General features: G+C 37.7%; 1 protein-coding gene across 1 annotated transcript in view; it reads right to left on the bottom strand.

Annotated features, from left to right (window-relative positions):
- Nucleotides 1-21341, bottom strand: part of KDM5A (lysine (K)-specific demethylase 5A) — a 47747-nt gene extending 26406 nt beyond the window's left edge. Inside the window, exons 1-11 of the mRNA XM_010134140.1 lie at nt 21222-21341; nt 18820-18990; nt 18188-18322; nt 13285-13390; nt 12647-12735; nt 9527-9685; nt 6978-7097; nt 5745-5903; nt 3473-3654; nt 1526-1688; nt 566-685 (exon numbers count right to left, since the gene is read on the bottom strand). Of these exons, the coding sequence (XP_010132442.1) occupies nt 566-685; nt 1526-1688; nt 3473-3654; nt 5745-5903; nt 6978-7097; nt 9527-9685; nt 12647-12735; nt 13285-13390; nt 18188-18322; nt 18820-18990; nt 21222-21341 (1524 nt within the window). The remainder of the gene's footprint in view (nt 1-565; nt 686-1525; nt 1689-3472; nt 3655-5744; nt 5904-6977; nt 7098-9526; nt 9686-12646; nt 12736-13284; nt 13391-18187; nt 18323-18819; nt 18991-21221) is intronic.
- Nucleotides 21342-22282: the final 941 nt, after the last annotated feature.

Genomic DNA, 22282 nt, shown 5'->3' with positions numbered 1-22282 from the left:
AGATTACATCATAAGCGCAGGAGAAAACATCACTGACACACGGTGTGCAATCCTGCAGACAATTTTTCTGATAAATTAATAAAATTTTCTGATTATGGACTAAAATTCCTATTTTAAGGTAATAAAAAAGTTACAATTAAATAAACTGCAGATGAGACTAACTTCCAGCTGTAAACCCTGGATAGCGACAAGGCTCACTTATGACAACTTACTGAAGAAAATACATAAAATATGCCTACCTCCAACACTCAAATCACAACAGCTGTTTAATCTGTATTAAACTCAGAGGCATCGCAGAAATACTAGCTAAAGGTAGTGCAAGATGTCACTTCTTAGAAAGGAAGACAACATGCCAAAGTTTCAGTTTGAAGCTGCTTAAAATTATGCGCTCATCAAAATTATTTTGTGCAAAGGAAGCTCAAATTAGTCTAAGTGGTACCAGGAATATAAACATAAAACATACTGTGTAACTTAAAAGATTATTTTTTAGGTAATTAAGTTACTAACACACTCCTTGCAGAGGTCACTTAGCAGAGACACAGCAAACGTATACAAAAGAACAGACCCAGTCTGCAGTGCAGAAGTTCACAGCTTCAGCGAAGTTATATCCCTGGTTAAATCCAGAGTGATAGGCACGAGGAAAGGTCACAACAAACTCGCCAGCACACTGATTGGTCCTGTATACCTAATACAAGTGAGGATAAAGGAGAAAAAAGAGAAAACATGAAACTTGCAACAGAGTTTAAGACACAGTTACAAGACATTTGAACGCACCACTTTCTTTACCTGTAGAACACCCCAGGCAACACAGCTGCCCTGAAAGTGTTACGGATTGGTCATCTTAAAGTGATTTCTCAATTTACAGCCTTGCTCAAAAAGCTGAATGTATAAGCCAACAGTTGAAAATTCCCTTTATAAATCCCCAAAAGGGATGTTTCTCTATCATCATTTAATCCATCGCGCCACAAACTGCAAAAGCTTCTGGAAACAGTTTACAGTTAGCTTTGTTGGGGTATTTGGCAGGGATGCAATTTATCCCAAGTCAAAAGCAAATTATAATGACTGCTGCTTAAAGGTCTGCAGTCAATTATGTTTGGTCAAAAAAGCATTCTGTAATGCTGAGATTTCTACTGAACATCAGACAAGCATTTTACTGTCTAAAGATATTAAAAGCATTTCACAGATAAACTTGCTGGTATGGCAGGGTGGGGTTTTTTTAATTAAAGATTAAATGTAACAAAATGTACACTTATTTTATAAGATATTTTATGTAAGAAGCTTGGTACACTCATTTCTGAAAAGATAATTTAAATTTCATGGTAAGCCTAGAGAAGATTCTAGAAAACAGCTTTTAAAAACACCCCATAACTAATGAATTGAATACGTAAGTGTCCACCATAAAAGTTCTTCAGAATTATGCCAAACCATTGTTATACAAATCTGGCACGGGGAAAAAAAAAAAAACCAAACAAAACCAGAAAGAGCATAAGACCACTTATTTAAAAAATACTCATGTGCTACTCACTGGTACACCATGTTCCATCAGCACGTTGGGGTTCATAATAGTGACCAGCTGATGCAAGAGATCAGGCTGTGATTCAAACAGCTCAGGAGCCAATTCCTTCATCACATCTTCTAGCTGCTCTGCTGCATGAGAGGGCACACCATACCACGTCTTCGGCTCTCCCCTATAATAAACACATTACTTAAAGGAAAGCATGATGACACATAGCTGCAAAGTACACCTCAAATTTAGCACCAATGTCCACAGAAGCCAAATAGTTTGCATATAGACACAAGAATGTGTTTAATTACCAACCATCATCTTCAGCATGTACCATTCTAATCCAAAAAACCAATCACACTACAACACAGATAGCCATGTCTGACAGATTTGCCATGACAAGCCTAATACGGAAGATAATTGTTATTTACTATGCTCAAAAGGGATAAAACGGGCAATTATTTTCTGTTAGGAAAAATAAAGTAAGTTTAACAACCTAAAACTCAGCCATCACAGCTAATGTTTAAAAGAAAAGAGATCTTGATACTTCTTCACTCATTTAATAAAGCTTGGAATGGTCCTATTCCATCGGTTTCAGAAATATTATACCAGCTAAGCAGAAGTGGAAAGAATAAAACACGAGATAGTGGAATGAAATACAGGCAATCCTTCTAATATACATAATCAATTACTGAAAACCAGCAGTCCACTGGATTCTTCAGATAAAAAATGCCTAGTAAGATGAATTAGTTGAGTTTGAGGTAAGTAAAATATTAACCAAAACTATTAAGACCAAAATTAAACAGAAAATTACTTGAGAACTTACTGTTCCAGTCCTTCCAGTCCTGTCTTAACTACAATAAACTGTAATGATCTAGTACCTATAGTGCTGAGGGTTTATTTTATTTTATTAAGAAGTACAAGCAGTAGTCTGCTGAAATACCTGAAACTGTTTACATAGCACTATTTAAATGTATTAGGCATCTTGTCACCAACAATTGCAAAACTTAGACAAGGCACAGGGCAGCATTTTCTGTGGTTCCTACAGGCTTCAGTGACACCTGCTGGTAGGACACAGCTAGAAAACCCCAGTGAATATTATTCTGCAGCTGAGCTGCTGGAATTCACCAGCTGACACAAAACTCTCACATACTGATGTAGTTAATAGCATGCTGAGGTCAATCACTGAACTCAAAACAAAATTAATTCCCCTCCTGAGCCTGTGGATCAGATCTTACTAACAAACATGCTTCTCCAGAGATGTGCAATCACAGTCAAAAGGCTGTCAACTCAGCCTTTCCAGATGTACAACAAACTTTCCGTTCTAAAAGAGAGATTCCCACAGCTTCCCCCTCCTTCCCCCCTTGCTCCCTCCACTGTGACTGAGCTGATGAATTGCTAAGACTGCAATGCGAATACTCTGTCACAATTCCTCTTTTCAAACACAAAAGCTAAAGACCAGAACACTTCTAGGATTGTTCTGAAAGTCAGAATTACTTCCAATTTTCTTTTCTCTTAACTAGGAGTATTTCTGTGTACACACAGATCTGCTGATGACCTGTCAGCTCTGATGCCTGTGTAAGCCACTGGGCAGAGCCTACAATTCTGGCATGGGGCACACCAACATGAAATCACAAAGCAGTGAACCAGGGAACTGTAACTCAGTTCAAAACCAAAAGCTTTCTTCGAAAAGATGTGAGCCTGTAAAGTACGATTTTACAGTGATATTGGATTTTTGGCAACACAAGAATATTAATCAATTAGTGAAAAACACTGATATGCTTAAAATGGTGTCTGTATTTGCTTTTAATCCACCTCAGCTAAGAATACAGGCCATTCATCACATTTAGCTTTTTGGTTAAAAATGTCAACATCCCCAGGAGATGGATGTTCTCCCCAAGGAGAACTACAAATTTTCTAACAGCAAACAGGGATGCGTAAGGTACATGTAAAGAGGAGAGCCCGTACCAATGCAGGTAGTTGATGGAATAGCTCCAGTGATCTTCAATATGCCAGCAAAACGAGGAGAAGCACATCCCTACATACAGCCAAGGAACCTTCATGCCAGAAATATCTGCATTGATGTGAGCAAGGACTGATTGTTCTAGAATTGGCATGTTATTCAAGTTCCAACCAGAAAGTGCATAATCCTGCCAAAAAAAAAAAAAAAGAAAATTCTGATCAGAAGAACATAAGGACACCAGCCTGAGAAAAGGAACACACAAAGGAAGATATCTTAGCCTACCCATTTCTATAGTAGACAGTAATATTCTCCAGAAGTTAAGCATTAAAATAAGGAAGTAATTTCTTAAATACCTTAGTCAGCAACTAATCAGACTAAGATCTAAGGCCAGTCCTAGTATTTCATCATACACAGCTAATCTTCTTTGGATCGAGGCTTATATACTTAGGCTTTGTTTCCTCCCTGACCCCCAGTTTATTGGTTTCACGCTTTTCAGGTGGAACAAAATACCAGCAACACTAGTAGAAGAACAAAACATACAAGTCTTCAGTAAAATAGGATAACTTAAGACTGTAAACAGCACAATGAATCCTAGGTTACTATTTCAGGTTTAAGACCTGCTTTACTGCACTGCAGTTTACCTTAATCTTCTTTATCACAGAATGGTCAGGGCTGGAAGGGACCTCTGGAAATCATCCAGTGCAACTCCCCCTGCTAAAGCAGGTTCACCCAGAGCAGGTTGCACAGGATCACATCCAGGCAGGTTTTGAATCTCAGAGGAGATTCCGCAGCAGCTCTGGGCAGCCTGTTCCATGTTCTGCCACCCTCAAAGTAAAGAAGTTTTTACTTATGTTCAGATGGAACTTCCAGGGTTCCAGTTTGTGCCCATTGCCCCTTGTTCTATTGCTGAGCACCACTGAAAAGAGTCTGGCCCCATCCTACTGACATCCACCCTCTAGATATTTATAAGCATTGATAAGATCTCCTCTCACCCTTCTCTTTTCCAGAAAGACAATTTCTCTTCTTATATATTACTTTAGAAAGGTTTCTTGGGAGGAAAAAAAGTCTTACACACTCACTTCTGAGAGGACAGCACCACCATTTAGGCAATCCCACCTTTACTTTCAAATACACACAATTTGTAAAAAAAAAAAAAAAAAAAAAAAAGCTTTCTTATTCTGGCAACCATACACTAAACTAAGGTGGATAGAAAACATTAATATGCAAATCCTATATGAAATATGCCCTAAATGCCTTCACCTTCACACAATTTGTAAAAAAAAAAAAAAAAAAAAAATTCAAACAGACTGCCTTTAAAGCTCATTTCTGTGCTTTAACATCTGATTGCTTTTCACCTTAAAAGAAGCTTAGCATAGATTCAGACATTTTAGGCATATCCTATAGCTGCTGAAAGGACTGGTCACACCCTCAGCTCAGCCACGTCGCTGCTATTTCCTTTGCCCAGACACTATAAAGATAATGCTGTAAGTCAGCCGACTTAAGTGATCTGGCTAGAAAGTAACTTTTTGTTTACTTACTACTTTCATACAAACAGATGGACAGTTCTGACTCACTAAGCAGCTACACAATCACTGCATAGCCAACAAAGGTACAGGTAGGAAGATGCAGGTACAGGCAGAAGACAATAGTGAGCAGGAATACCTCTTCCAGTGAGGAGGAGAAATTGATTTGGGACTGTACAATTATGAAACACCTTTATTTTCATTTCATCTAAATGTAGACATATAAGCAGCCAGAAAATTGATAGGCTGCAGTAAGATGTGAGGGAAAATTGGTAATATACTTACCAGATGTTCTTTATAAAATTTTATATAATAGGATGCTGTATCTACATCTTTTCATTCTTAAAGCATGCTGAGTCAGAGAAACAAGATAAATCCAATTAGTTTGGTTTACCTATTATGAACCTCCTCAGGAGGTTAGAATCATGTTTCTGTAGCTAACTATAAAAAAAATGTTTGGAACAAGAAAGAAAAAAAATCTTATACTCAGACATACTGTAACAACTTGCACAGCTTTGCCTGCTAAGATTACATGATACAAAACAGGTGTGACTTAAATCATGAAAAGCAGCTTAGCTTTCAACAACAAGATCTGTAAGAGAACTGAAAATATCAGATAAATGCCCTGCTCAAAAGGAATGTTAAGTGCACGCAAAAGCCTTACAAAATTTCCTCACAAAAAATCCACGCCGATTTCTGACCTAAATTCTTAATGTGAAATCTTACGCTGAGTGATCAGTGTCTTGTTCCTCACCTCCTCCTCTGGCATCAGCTTTCGTCGGCCATCCTTCACTGGGAAGCCACTTCCAAAGTCCTTGGATGAGATATCAGCACCATATTCCACAATGACATCTTCTTCTATGCTGCTCACCAATCGCCAGAATTCTTTTTCTACGAGCTCAGTGGGAACCATCTGAAAGCAGAAAATATGTTAGGATGTACGCAGATAAAACATAAAAGTTATCATTCAAGCAATAAACCACTACTAATCCCCCACGCATTTTCAAACACCAAAGCCACTCCTCTCTCCCCTCCATCTCTTCAAAGTCATGCAGTTTGATTTACATTCCCTAGTAGTGGCTGTAAGGTAACAGGAACATGATGATAAGGGATGGAACAAACAAAAAAGATGGCATTACCAGAAGTACAGCTAAAAAGAAGGGGAAAAGGAAATAGCTAGCAGAAGCCAAGCAGCGACCAGAATGAACAGCATGCAAATTCCAAACTAATTCAGAGGATAATGACTGGAACTTCTGAGTAACAGTAAGGAAATTCAGAAAAATAATTGTGTTCAAGACTGTAGTCTTCATACAGCTCATTATATACATTTATTTATTTGCAAAATAAGCTTTGTTCTGTACTTTGCTCAGTGTCCCAAAGCTGTATAATAAATTGGGAGTCATTAAACAGTAGAAGCTTTAGGAAAAATGCCCATAAATTACTAAAGAAACCTAAGATGAGAAGAAGGTTGGTGCTGCATGTAGTCTACAGGACAGTGGAATCGTGGAAGTGTGCCAAAGCAGAAATGATAGTTTTAAATATGCTGCTGAGATGCAGAACAAAAAAGATGCGATTATCAGACAGACTCAGTCTATTTACTTGTTAATACAAGAAAAGACTGTAACAGGAAGGAAAACAATGATTTATCCTCTTAAACTAAACCAAGACAAAAGCCACAGAAGGCCAAGAGAAAGATCCCTTTGCCAAACAAGATACTTGGTTCACTTAATCAAAAAGAGCAAGAACTTAAGAGTACAGCTAATAAGGTACACCCTAACAAGCAATAAAGCTATCTGTCCAAAGGAAAAGGGTGAAATGAAGTTGAAATGAGACCAAATGCCAGAAAGCTAAAAAAGCTCATTTGTTTACATGTTTGAAGCTTATGGTGCCTCTTTAAACAAAACTAAGATGCCTCAGCAAAAATCCAGGATCAGCTGAAACCTCTTTTTTTTCTCCCCCTACAAAAACCACCAGAGTTGAAACTCACATGGACCGGCATGTTGAAATAATCAGACTTGAAGTTATCAGCCATTTCACCAAAGCTCTGGAGAGTATATTCCCTGACAGCTTGTTCAAATCCAAAAGCCTCACGGGGTTTGTTGCATTCCTAGGAGATGGAACATAAAAACATTATTCCCAGCAGCAGACTATGACAGTTATGTTTTTAGAAAAAAAAAAAAAAAAAAAAAAACCAAAACTCTCATGTCCATCTAAGTCCTTAACAAACACAACAGGCTATCAGTTTTGAGTGCTTTTTAGCAGCTGAGGAAGTCCTACCACAACAGAAACAGAACAGAATTAACTGTACAGAAGCTAATCTAACATGGTAAATCCAAAATGCTACACAACTCTGCTTCCCTGTCCAAAACTAAGTTTCATCATCTACTGCTGCCAGCCACAGAGTACAGCAGAGCACAAGATGCTTAGCCGTAAGGTATTTCTTAGACATGCTGGATTCAAGCCCCTGCAGAATAATTGCACAGGAACAGACCCTGCAAGTGCTTCAGTCTTACCAAGTCTTCAAATCATCAATGCATTTGGCTCTATGGAAGTATACAGGAGGAGAGAGGAAGATGGTAATTAAAACAATGCAACACAATTAACAGACTTGGTCCATCTGACAGAAAACCTCCAAGTCTTCCTCTCTTCTACACCCATTCATCCCAAGAGCGAAAAAAACCTTATTTCACATTTCAGCTACTCCCCCCACCCATTTCTACAGTGTTCTTTTCAGCCTCTTTGTATCTGACAACGTTTATATATACAACACATACTTGAACACACGTATGACAGAACTCTCTGATAGGCAGCTGATACTTCAGTGAAAGAAACCGGACTGGAAAGGAATTCAAGAGATCGGTAGTTTCTTGTTCTTTAAAAGGAACTATTCTTAGACTATGACCACTATCAAAGCAGTACTTAAATGGAGCCTGCAACAGAGAACCTACAACAGCTGTAAACATTGTCAATCTTGACCTGAATACATATAAAGAGCCCTTACTTTACTCTTCCTACCTTCTGTTCCAGCACCCTGCTACTAACATTACATTAAGCATCTGTGCACAATTAACATTTAAAGTAAAAGTGAGGCGAAAAGCACTAGTGAGCATTCCAGACATTTTTGTGCTGTTATTTGCTTACTTTCCACTACATAATATAGCTATGATTTTTCCCCTTCTTCCTCTTACTTTCAATATATTTCCAGAATTTTTCAAGTATTTTCTGTATCATTTCCTAGAAGCAACTTACTTGACACCTTAGGTTTCCCAATTTTGCCCTTATATGCACACTTTTTCCTCAGGAACAACATATCCCTGTGTTTACTAGCACTAGTAAGGAGTAGTGAAATTTCTGGAGAGTTACCACATTCTGAAACCACTGCAGTCACTATATTTTCTATTACGTTCTCTAAATGACCTCCACATTGGATCACTGTTGTTTGCGAATATGCTTTTACTGTGCTCTCTGAAGGGAACAATAAACAAGCAGCTTAATCCTCTCTGTGAGTAGCAGCCCAAAGGGCTGGTTTCATCTTTTCCCTTGTCTGCATCTATGAATGTCCACCTCTCTCACAACAGCATTTGCCCGAGTTCATATGACAACCTAATTTCTCTTGAGGAAGGGTTCAAGAGCAGCAAGCTGATCCACCTCAGCATGTGGCTGCACAACTATTCATACACCATCATAAAGAAAACAGTAGCCCTCAGCCAGGAAGGGTGTGGGGTATGTGGGGCGTCACAAGGCAGAGACACGTATATGCAACTGCCCCTCCTGGAAAAAACATGGTTTAAAAAGTTAAAGCTAGTCACAAAACTACAGATTTAGAAACAGTAAGTTTTTTCCCCTCTGAATCCTACATCTACCAATTTCCTGAGCTTGTGAAATTTGTTTTCTTAACACAAATACCAAGCCGATCAAATGATGTCTTCTGCCTTTAGGCTGTTGAGCAGTCATCTCCTGAAACTTGGTAGCTCTTCTTTTTTCAACAATGAAATTCAACTAGCTTCCACTTCCAGAGCCTCAACAGTTCCTTTTTTTAGTCTAAACCCAATCTAAAATAGCTACTTAGTTCTTTCACTTTCTGCCACAAGCTATTCGGAAAAATGCCGTAATGACTTCCCAATAACCAAAGCTCCCTGTTATGTCCCAATCACATACTTCATAGTTTTCAAAATATCTCCTCAAAAGACATTTCAAAATGCTGAAACACCTATTGAAACTCTACTTCTCACTCTAATTTCTCCCTACCAGCTTTGTAAGTTAGTTTCAGTTCTTAGCATAAAAAGGCCAAAGTTTTAGATGTCACATGGCCATATAATAAAAAAAGATTATGCCCAAGCTCTGGAAGGAACATTTCTCTCTCCTTATGGCTCATCAACCAAGAACAGCTGGAGATTCACAGCTCATCTTGACAACACTCCAAACAAAACTATGGCTTCTGCCCAGAAGAAATGGCATCAAGCTGAACTGCTGCTCTTCTGCTCTTTTCAGGAACACAAGTATACATACATAGCTTGAGTAGTTCTTGAACTGTACCTCAGCAACACACTTCGGACACCTCCAGTCACCTTTGGGTACATCAGGTAAAGGAGGAATCAAGCAAAAAGTGTGATAGCTGTCATCACATCCATCACACAGTAGCAGTTTGTCCTCGTTATTTCCTCTGCCACAGAATAAGCAAACATAAAGATCAACCTGGGGAGAAAAAAGAAAATAGAAGTTACAAAAAGTTTCCTCATCCAAAACCTACCTGCCTTAAACTAAGGAACAAAGGATGTAATCCTGAAGTCCAATACGCGAACATCAAAGCAGGGTCCTCTGGTTTTTGAGCAGTACTGATAATAAACAATCAGGCTTTGAGTTCCCAAAGGAGTAATACATGGGAGACAGGGGGACTTTGGGTGCTGCAAAATAACTAACCAGTTCTGTTAGACAATTGTTTTCTATACAACTCAAAGCAGCATCTCATTTACATTATTCCAAGGCAAAAGTTTAGGTTACGGTTATCAGAACTTCATGCTCTCTCTTCTCTTTGGACCCCCATCATGGAAAATAATTCAAACTAAATCCCTACAAAGAGCACACGGCTGAGGAGTATCTCCCAAAACTGTTCCAAAACCACACATGCCACCGCTACAGCAGCGGAGCGATTACCTTTGCAATGGAAGAGAGGAGTTAACAAACCCCACAAACCTACAGACCAATCTAAAAATCCAAGGGGAAGGGAAGCAAACTGCATGAAAAGTACCAACTTTTCTCATTTTCTCCAAAATAAAGGATAAAAACTCCAAATAAGAGAGAAGAATTAGTCCCAATAAAATAGCAAACAATTTTTGCAGGTGTCTGTTGAAGATAATCTCTCAACAAGAACAACGCTCACTAGGAGATATTCTCAGTGACCAAAGAGAAAAACACATCAACAGGTATCAAGTTTTCTTTGATGTTGCTTCCTGTCCAAAGGTCTTACAATTTAATAAAAACAGTTAATGTAGTACTGAAGATCTGTAACAATCTAAATAGAGAAAATGTGTATTACTTTTTCAGAGCTAAAAAACTATCTTATCTATAGATTTTTAATAACAACATGAACTTCATGAATAATACTCCAAATTCTGCTACAACTCCTGTTAGTCACTGGGCAACTCAAGCTACACGTATTACCTTTGTGCAGCATAAAATAACACCAGGGGTGGTGGGCTTGTTCTTTGGAGGTCTGTTATTTTCATTGAGATGTCACGAAAACGTGGGCTTTTCCACTGATTAGGCTCACACAGTTCTGTTAAATACTTGATGTCAACCCCATCTCAGTTATCCCAGCCTAGCTAAGTAAGCAGCTATCTAGCTATGCAAAAATATACTTAAGGACGTTGATCAGGTTTCTTAATAAACAGTTTTTAAAAATAATGCAGTCCTACTAATAGACATACCATTTTCCCCTTTGAAAAAAAAAATCCATGCACTCACCCTCATGGAACATCACATCTGTCTAAAACACCAAACTAGTTGCTTTTGATGCACGTATATAAAATGGAGCAAACATTCAGCAATGTTTAGCATTTAGTACTTCAGCAAACATTTCCAGGTTCTCTTCCCAAAACTAAAAGTGCATTAAAATGCTGATCATAAGTGACTATTCTATGATACTCACTAGTTGTCTATCACTGACAATACCTTCTTCTCTCCAAATTCATATTAACACGTGCTATCTTTCACATCAGCCCAAGTGATAACTTGTCAACTACAAAGACTGCATTGAAATACATGTTCATAACAAGCAGATTTGTGATTACACAACAACCAGAAATAAGCTTCCTAGCCATAGTAAGGCTATGGTGACATATAATTATATTTATTAGATAAAAATAAAAAGGTCTATTTTATTTCACAGTTAGCACTTCACAAAAAGACAAATGAATGAGGGAGAAATATAAACAATACCGTAGCACAGTATTTTACAGATAAAAGTTACACAAGGCGAACATACCACCTGTGCACTTCAAAGCCTGCCTTCCTTGAAGACCTCTCATCCAAGTACAAAAAAAAAAGGAACCAAATGGTAGTGAGCCACAGAATTTCACGAGATGATAGTTACAGCAACATAGCTGCAAAACAACAGTTCTGCTACTACAGTATTTTGATTTTCTCTTATAAAAAGAAGTAAATGGAAAAAGTAAACAAATATAGTCTTCAATGAAGAAAGAGACTAGACAAAGTATTTTTAAATTAAAGCATACTTAAAATGGTCACAACACTTACAAAGCCTAACCATATACTCAGAAGTAGTAGTACAATTAAAAAAAATTCAAGTCACACAAATTCTAACTTAGCTGCAACGGCACAATGATCTGTCATTTAAATATCCAACTTCTCCCACATTTTTTTTTTTCCCCCCCCAGGAGGCATTTCCACATATAAAAATATGATTACTAGAGACTTTCAGTTGCCTTGGCCTTCTACTGCTGAAACTTAGAATAAGCTCTTTTAAGTGTTCTCAGGCAAAGAAAAAGGAACAGCTGAGTTACTAGTGAAGAGTCTAATTCTTAAGGCATTAAAAGCATGCATCTTCATTCATGGTTGCGTACACATGCTAAATTATGACACTTCAAAAGTAAAAAGTCATGTGCTACAAAAGACATTAAGAACAACTATACACTGATTTTCCATGGTCAAACATCAGAGCGCTAAACATTTTGTTTCTCCCCTTAGGGGTTTCTCTTGTGAGGACTTGTATAACAACTAGTTTAAAATCAAACCAGAAAAGAAAGCTGGAATCGCTAAAAAAACCCAAACTCCTTAAGTACTAGAGCACTTGAAAATATCTTTTAAGGAAGAGTAGTAGTAGTATAATTGTTCTACAAAGGGGAGCTGAAATACAAAGTGAACTACTGAAAGCATCACGAAGTGTGTGGCAAAACAGGCCCCTCAAACCTGTGATAACTTCATGTTGCAACACTCCTCCTGTCCAAAAGATTAAAACAGAAACCTAGAGCACAGATTATTTTTCAAAATACTTTTCATTCTTCCCGTAACAGTATCACATGCTGCAGTGTCCGCTCATTCATCTATTTGGGTGGAGTTGGGGGGTGTTTTAGAAAAAAATTAGTAAAACAATGATTTTCTTATTATGTGAAATCACACCAAAGGAATTAAGCTTACAAAGTTGACAGAAAGAGTTCCTTTGCGTTGCCTCATCTGCATTCCAAATGCTTCTGATCTGGTTCCCTTGCGTCTTCGTGTCACCTCATCTTAATGTAAAATAAAGTTAAATGTTAATAATGTCACCTATCAAGAGAGACTTAACTTGCAAAAATAACTCAGATATCCAGCCTGGTACCCTGGCTTTCAAATCAGAAACTACCTGACAGTCCAAAGAAAGCAAAAATGGCTTATACCTGGCCAATTTAAAATAAACAAGAAATAGGAAAATATATTTTGATTATTCCCACAGATGATCCCAACAGCCTTACAACACAAAATTAATTCCTCTCATAATTCGTGCATTTAGCTGATTGGATCAGTTTCAGTATTGTCAAATCCTACTTTCCCTCCCAGTCACTCAGTTCATGCACCAGCTGCTAAATTGTTATTGTTACTATATAATACATAGAGCTGAAACTATGCCAGGTTACATGAAGCACCCTGCAAATGTCTCTCATGAATGAAACACTAGAATACTTAGCTTTCTTCTTCTAGTTAAAGTAATTTACTTACTACTAAATGTTGTCCCTAGAGACATGCAGAAAGATTTAACAGCCTCATTACTTTACAGAGCAACGAGCCCAAGATTTAATTACCCTCCTTATCCTTTGTTCCCAATGCCAGTCCCATCATCTTGGGTCCAGCTCCAAAGATCTGCAGCTTCTTCAGTTCGGTATTTCTACTCATTTCTCCTGCCTCTGCCTAAAAAGAAAAACAAGACCACATCAGCACAAACCATCAATATTTCTCCTCCAGACCTCTTCATAATTTCTTTACATTCTACTCTCTCACAACATCAGCTCATCAAAAGAAGGGAAACAGAAGCATGCAAAGACATGATTTTCTGTTCCTAAAGCCAATGAACAAATGCCAGTGATTTAAAAGAAAGCATTTTTTCCCAACTTTTGAAATTATTTCCCATTTCAGATTACAGACAAACTACAGAAAGTCACCTATACAGCAAATAAATGAGCTAGGTTTGACATTTAGCAAAAAATTAAGAATGCCACAGCAGTATTTTCAAAAATCACCATGATTCAGTCAAGTGCTTGGATGTTAACACAGACCATTTCGACAGGATTTTTTTATCTGCTTCCTTCAGTAGAGACATATACATGACACTAATTAAAGATCGAACCTACTTTCTTAAGCTTGGCTGCTCTTGCTATTTGTGACAAACTGTTATGGGTACAACTCTTGAAATCACAAGTACTCATGATGTCCTTGCAACCTCAAAATCAGAGGTGAAAAGACCCATTAGGAGACAACTCCAGGCCCTTGTCAGCATTGTCTCTTGAAGTGCTCTGTTCCGCTGGACTTCCTGTTTCCCATTACTCACCTACCTCATTTTCCCATATCGCTGCCACTATCCTAATAGCAAAAAGAAGCTCCATGTTCTGCTTTTGTCCACAGTTCATTCACCTTGGTATTTCTCTTCATGTCGTCTCCTTAGACTTTGAAAACTCTTTTGAAGCTAATACAAAAGGCCCCTAAATTCTCATAATTTGCAATCTTCCCCCTGACATTCCCTCATTGTAGATCTCAGCAAATCTAATTCCAACAAGGTTATCTTCAACTAAGTTACTGATGATACTTCACCTGTTAGTTTCCACAGAGTTATGGCCTGATATATTATGCATGAAATAAGCTCCCTTGGAGTGAACATGCATTCAGGCTTGTTAATCAAGAAACAAAAAAAAAGGTCAAACGCACCTGCAATAAAGCTAGAAGAAAAAAGAGAATTTTCATTTATTCACACTAAATCAGGTTTTTTCTTGCTTCCATAACACATTAAGAGAGATATCGCTTCCTAGGCATTATTACTTCAAGGTATTTTTAGTGGTATTTAAAGCTACTGTTCCCACTGAACTGTGTATGCCATGTGCTAACCAGCATCTTTCCAAACTGATTATTGCTGACATTCTAATTTTGAACATTTATGAATTCTATGTTGCTATTAAATTATTTTCACTTCAGATACTTTCTAATCCCACTCTAAAGCTGCATGCTAACTGGCAAATTTTTCTCATAAACTCCTCACTTTTGGGCTAACAAGCCATAAGAAAACACTAACTTCTTTGCTGTAAAGGAAAGCCCCTCAGTTCCCATCCAAAATTCATTAACAGCTCATCCATTCTCTCAACTAATAGAACCTAAAAGAATCAGCCCACATTACATTTCTCAGCATGGTACCATTTTCTGTCATTTCAGCAACATATATGAACAATCTCCACAAATTCTCTCCTGCTACTGTGACCTATGATAATTTTCTCAATGTTAGCTGGAAAATAATTTTACTCTCATATTTACGAAAAGTAAATTCTTGCATTTCTTGCCATTTTCTCATTGTTAACAACATAAAACTCTATCACACTTTTGCATTGTATTTTTTCCATGTAAGTGAAATGAAACTCATTAAACTGCAGTTCTGTTCTCAGCTCCTCTTCTTCCTGAAGGATGAAGACTTTTTTTCCCCAAAAGCTTTTCCTGTATATGGATGAATCCTAGTAACATCATCCAGTTACACTGGATTCACTTGCCATCTTTTTCTGTTGTCCTACCCTCACCAACTCTGAAACATTTGCATCCACACCCCTCACCTCCAACATGTAATACTGCACTATCTACAACCAAGAAACAAAATATTTACATGTTTTGAGATTTTGTCAGCATCTCCCAGAGTTTATTTCATACAACTACTCCCACGGAAGGAAATCTTTCAGATTAAAGTAAAATTAAGCTTATTTTATTAACTCTGTTATTCTGCAATCAGCCAAATTTGTAAAAGAAACCTGAAAGCATATATACTACTTACAATGGGGCTTAATTTTTCAGAAAATTCTCTGGTCATTAATATCCTTCGAAAAGACAGTACTTCCGTTTTTCCAGTACTGCACTTCTCTAACAGAAGTCATCACGATGTAACCACACTAGACAAATCCCTTGCAAGTTAAAATACAGCCTAACAGGATATATTGCTTTCTTCTGAGAAAGAAGTATCCTCCTAAACTTAACTTTTCCTTAAGGACAGTCTTTTTTCCTAATGTGAATTCATTCTACTTTTTACTGTCCTTTTCTTCAAAAGCCTCTAGTAATTCAGTTGCCCTTCTCTGATTATTTGTGATAGCTTTCTTCAAATAAAGAGAATGAAGCATTAAATTTATTTTGAGTAGAATCTCTCATCACCAAATTATCCTCTTCCTATTCAGAGACAATGTATTCAACTAACATTTGATTGTAGTATTGAAAGATTCCCTTCACAAAGGAGAATTCTCATTCCCTGTTTTCTTTCATGTTTCACTTTCTCTAAAAATTCAAAAATTTGCTTTTTAAAAGTCTGCCACCCGCCCTTCTACTGCTGAGGATCTTTGTTTAGTTCAGTAACTTCTGATCACTATCTTTATGCTTTCTTATTCATCACCCATTCTTAGGTAAGTTATTTGCAAGAAGATGCAGAGCATTTTGGGAAACTACTTTTAGCAGGTGGAAAAAATCTACTGAGATGCAGAGGTCAGTGGTTTTTATCCATGCTCACTACCTAGGCACTGGACTACTCAGCACACTACACACAAATCACTCAAATGTTTCAGCCAGAGCAGAATGACATTTATTTAGCACATTTTTACATTACTTGCATATTACCTATTCTCTGAAGACTACCTAGACAATCTCTGGGACAATTCCAGTCAAGCACTTCAAACAATAAGCAGAGTCCTGTCTACAATAAGGAGGCACACTGAAATCTGGAACAATTTCTCAGCATTCCTCATATATTTATACTTCTATCATTTGGAGCTACTGAGAATAAATACAGTTGCCAAATACAGGTCCAGAGTTGTCTTAAGAGAGCAGATGTAGCATCCAACACAGCCAGAAAATACTTCTCCTGGCTGTGCAAGTAGGTTGAGTTTTTCCTGCATTGAAGAACTCATTTCAGCCATTCCAATTAAAGCAATGCTTAAGAGACAGTGAGGCTATAGGCCTAATGAAAGGCATTTAAATATATTTAGGTATATGTATTTACTTTTTGCAGATAAACCAAGTAAAATCACTTCTCTCATTTCTGAAATGCAGCCCTTTAAATGAAATGAAGCAGAAATACTGTGCTGGGATCACCACAGAATCATTTTTTCCAGCAAGGAGAAAGAATAACTACCATTATTCTACTAGAATCAGCAGGAGATCCCACAGGATCTCAGTAACATAGTGACTCTTTTATACCATGTATTAGAAGAATGTCACACTGGCATGATCGCATAAGATTCGTTCAAATCCAAAGCAGAATTTCACATAACGAATGACTGCTTCAGTTGCTGCAGCATTCTCGGTTTTTCTGGATAGCTCCCTAACAATACATGATTTGAAACTGGTAAGATCACAGCCTGGGACTGCTTGTGTGATGCATTGTTATATGGCTACAGTAAATAACATCAAGTCAGCTTCAGTAACCTGAAAAAACAGACTAAAAAGACTGTTTAAATCCATCATACCATCAGAGAAAAAGATGAAAATGTATATAGAATACTCAAACATCTCAGCAACAAGAAAGACGCATTTCAAAAAAAAAGTTGAAGAGCATTTGAAAAAACTCTGCGGTAATTAAAGTAAGTCTAGAATGTCATCAAGCAAGTAGTAAGTTTGTTGTGTATAAACCCAGCTTTTGTCCACGTTCCGCTGACTGGCCACCAGGGAGCCACTGGACCTGCTGTGGAAAGCCTCAGGATGCCACCTGCAATAGCGTCTTTGCCAAAAGATGAAGGCCTGCTTTTAATAGTGCAAAAGAAGCAACGGAACCATCAGGATAACCCTCCAAGATTATCTCTAATGATACAGCATTTAAAATAGTGATGATTCAGGTTTAATTGAGATTTACTGGAGGGTACTCACAGGCTTTAGTATCACCTAGAATACGAGAAATTTCTGTAACACCACTAATCCAAAAGAAGCCACTTTTCGGTAGAAAAACCATGGAAATTCTGTACAGTTCCAGCCATCACTGATCACATCTCTTCACATACCAGTTTAATTTCTTCAGAAAAACAGTCTGTCCAGCTTGAGATAATTAGTGCCAAGTGCAATTTCCACAATTAATCAAGATTTACCTACATTTGCATTTGTGTAACTAAAGAGCACATTTGAAAAAGTTTTAAAAAACTTTTAGAACTTTGGACAAGCAGAAGTTTCAACATCATTTCACAAATGGCTTTTCATCTATTGATTTTTCATAGATACATTCACTACCAAGGTACCTAGGCCATTTGTCAAACAAACCAAAAAAGCAGCTTTTCAAAATTTTTGGATACACAATGCATCTACCATAAGCCAACCAGGCCTGAGAGAGACATCCTTCTCTGGATTTTATTTAAACGCAGACTGCTTTGTGGTAGTGCTTTTGATCAGGCTCCCACAGCCAGACTGTCAAAGGCTGTTGCCCTGCCAATGCTGCTACGCTGGTGGAAGGAGTAAGTGTTCCCTGTAAGACCCAGTTAACCAGCATACCTGGGATTTAACGCGCCTAGTTCTCTTCAGCACAACGTTCATTCTTGAAGCCTGCTTTGGGGAAGTCTGGGCATCCAAGCTGTGGTCCTCAGCTTCCACTTTTTCCTTAAGGTCCAAGTTTGACTTTTGGATGCCCTAGAGGATCAGAGCACAGAACACTGCATTGTTTGATCAGGCTGTGCTGATTATTCCACGGTCTGTGAATCGCCCTGTTTGCTAAGAAACGGAATGAGCGAAATCACACGGCACCACACATGCCATTTGAACAAGAGGCCAATTAATCCATGCACCCTTCAAAGAAGCAAACTGAACGTCAACTGCCAGCTTATTGAGAGAGAGAAAGACATCTTTCCAATTAATCATATCATCCTTCGCTCTGTTTTCCTTCCCAACAGGGCTGGCCAGCCTCAGTCCTATAAAGAAATGGCTATCAGAAAATAACCACACAAGGTCACAATACAACTTCTAGCACTGTTCTGTCACAGATAAGCATGAGGGTGTTTCTAAGTCTGTTTACATAGCTAAAGCTTCTAAAAGCGTAGATCCTATGTCCTAGTTTCATTATGCAGCAAGTAGCATCCTGCGTTCAGTCTGGGTCCCCACTTCATCATGGTGAAAGAGAAGAGTCTCACCATAAGGCTGACCCCAGACTGGAAGAGCTCATAGGGGTATAAGATCCGTTCATAATGAGACTTCAGTAATGATCCTGTGCCTTTTCCTGGCAGGTAGCCAAGGCGACTTGCCACTTTAGACCATTTCTTCTCTTTAGTGACTACTTCAAAGCCTCCTTTGCTGGCAACAATCTGAAACACATAAATAAAAAAGTTATGGGTTTCGAGCTGCTCATTCATCACCTTGCATAAACCAAGAATCAATTAACCCAATCAAATGTTAAAAGGTTCTATTAAAAAGTGTCAGACTCCTGAATTCAGTCTGTTTCCTGAAGGACTAGCAAGTGCTTTAGTTATTAAAGTACTTCTCATCACTTAATACATTCAACAGGACAATTTTGCTAGTAAATGTAAATTGCATACCATCCTCAAAAGGAGAGGTCCAACAATTAAGATTTATGATGTGTTGGAAAGAATACAAAACACACCATCAGAACAAACTGAAAAGTTATCTCTCACCAGACTTGCACTCTGATGAAAAACACAAGTCTGGCCAGAAGTGAAGCCCACTCTAACAGTCCCCAGGCAGAAGAGAACACTGGAGCTCACAACTCTGGAGTTACAGAAACTCTTACAAAACCCCGAATGGAAGAGAGACGACTGTAAAAAGGGGAGAAACTAAACTTCCCTTCCAATTAACTCAGCCCATTTTTTACACCTGACATCAACTGAGTCTAGCAATTCACATAAAGAACTATCACTGTTTACATGTAACTAAAATGTACATAGACCGAAAAATGACAGACCGACTGCCTCCAAGCAATGATCATAACAAGATAAGAGTTGCTTCCTCAAAAACACTGTCCACATTTCCTTCACCTCCATTCCCTTTACAGTTTCACTGCCAAGTAGCTTAAAACCCAAATGGATTATAATTTCATTTATAGCATTGTAAGACAAACAGCATTTCTAAAACGGTGTAGTTCTGCATTACATTTCTTTATACATGAGGACCAAACTTCATGCTTAAGTGCTTCACAGACTGCTAGAAAACTCAGTGCAAAACCATTTTGTCATTGGAGTGAAATGCATGGTTTTCTTTTGAGGCTGAGGTAAATTCAAAAGTCTAATTGTGACAGTGACAAATAAAGCAGTTAATTCTGCTTCCTCCTATAACTAGAGACAGCTACACTTTGATAAAACAATCATATTATTGATCATTATCTTTCCTCATATTTACAGGAAAGTACAAGAAAGTCATTTTAAATGAAACTATTCCTAAATTAACTTATCTCCAAATGTCCATGAAAAACTGATTTCTAAACAGCAAGACAAGCCACTAACTAAGCTTTGACCTTCCAATCTGCAGCCAACTAAAATGTTCCAGCTCATAACAGTTTCCCAAATATTTCCCAGTACCACTGTGGTATTCTCCATATCCCAGCAAACCACCATAGGGTCAAAAAGGCCAAAAAAAAAAACCAAATACTGAAAGATATTTTATCAGCTTTTCTCTACATTTTGGCAGCAACTACACACAGTCCAAAAGATTATGACTTCTTCCCTTAAAAATAAAATCTATTCAGACCTTCACATTTTCATCTACTTAAGAGAAAGAAATGTTGATGGAAAATGGAAACTGATGCTGTAACCTAGAAGCACTAGAACAACCTTATCTTGATGTCTTACCTTAATTCCTTACCTTGCATGAAGAACTCTACCTATTTATATTAAAAATCCTTCCTTAGCAGGTAAGTTTGCAACAGTATATATATAGTACATATATTTCACCAATGCAAAAGCAAATTCCAACAGAGATTTCATTTGTATGCAAACTCGGAAAAAACACATCGAACACAACTATAGTAGTTTAAATTTCTACCATTGTTAAACCTACCCTGATTTGGAATTTAATTAAAATAATTATTCCAGAAGTTGACATTATAAAGCCTCAAAGATGTATGTTTATTGCACGTGGAGAACATCTACTGGGAGAGAGGAGGGAGCAATTACAACAGCATTTCCTTACTGAATTGCCAGGTCAGGAGCTGAACTGCATGAAAGTACACCGCTGCTTTCTCAAAAACCACCTCAAACTGCTGCAGCTCTACCACATGTAAAAAAAGGAGAACTGAAAATCAAGTGGCCAGCTGACAGGAGGATGTTCAAGCTATATACAAGGTAATGAATACATGCTGTATTAGAACACAACTAAAGGCAACTGATTTATCTGTGCCTGACATGTCTGCCATAACCATTCAATTTTAAATTCTTTCACTCTTTTTTTCCCCCCCACTCTCTCATTTAATCTCCATATTAATTAGATTAATGATGTAAAACAAGCCCTTCTCATCATTTGGCTTCTTGAGCTTGAATGAAAAACGGGGTCCCTGTCTGACCACGGCCTAAATCTGCTTACTCACCTTGCTCAGACCGTAGAGATCCAGTATTTTTCTCTCCACCACAGGGATTTTTAAATTGGATCCTTGGAGTTCCCAAAATTTTGCTAACTGATCCAAGAAGTCCAGCTTCACTCTTGTCATCGCCTGCAATCAGTAAAGGAAGACAAACACGTGTCCCAAAACGAGCATGACAATACCTTACAGTCCTGAGAAAAAACATGACAAGTTTTTATGGTGTTTACATTTTCAAAGTGTACCTTGGCAAGTGACATATTTCTTAGTCATGTAAAAAACAGGTAAAAATAGAACTACTGATAAAGATCTTTACAAACAGAATACTGTATGTGCTTTTCTCTCTGCATTCAAGAGCCTATAAACCAAACTCTTACCTAACAATTTCTTGGTTTGAAAACAAAACACATACTTATGAAAAATCAGCAGTCCAGGGAGAAACACAAAAACTGTTATTAAAATATACACTGGAGGGGGAGAGTCACGAAAAGTTAAACAGTTTTTATATATGCCTTAACCATAGAGAAGGGCCTCCTCCCTTGAGTATTTCTGCAGTACTCAAACCACTTTCCATAAGGAGAGCCATTTACAAGCCAAATAATACATGACATTTTGGTATATGAATAGAGCAAGGCTTTAAGAAATGTTGTACAGAAAAGCTAAAAGCAGGACAGAATGGGACTCACACTGCTTTCAAGAAAGCTCCCATACATTTCTGAATCATAAAATTAACCAACTATAATAAGCCCACAAAAAACCAGTTCATTTTAAGGCTTAGAAGACATTATCAAGACAGTATAACATAACCAGGGGCTTCAGAACTGCAGCTAATGTTTAAAAAAAAAAAATGCATTGCCTGTGGAACTCTGAAGGCTAGACACTGGCTGCTCAACATGGTACTTGGCATTCATTTTAGACATTTCCAGTTCAATGTGAAAAACTTTTGTGGTTATTTTGGGTAATAAAATATAAACCAGACTTTTCCCAAAGCCATGAAGAGTTATTTTATATGAACTCTGCCACTGCCAAGTGTAAACACTGATGTGGTCTATGGGTTTCTAAAGCCTCCT

Source organism: Buceros rhinoceros, unplaced genomic scaffold (genome assembly GCF_000710305.1).
Source record: "Buceros rhinoceros silvestris isolate BGI_N320 unplaced genomic scaffold, ASM71030v1 scaffold11334, whole genome shotgun sequence".
In the NCBI taxonomy this organism is placed as follows: domain Eukaryota; kingdom Metazoa; phylum Chordata; class Aves; order Bucerotiformes; family Bucerotidae; genus Buceros; species Buceros rhinoceros.
This window is presented reverse-complemented; position numbering and strand designations above follow the sequence as displayed.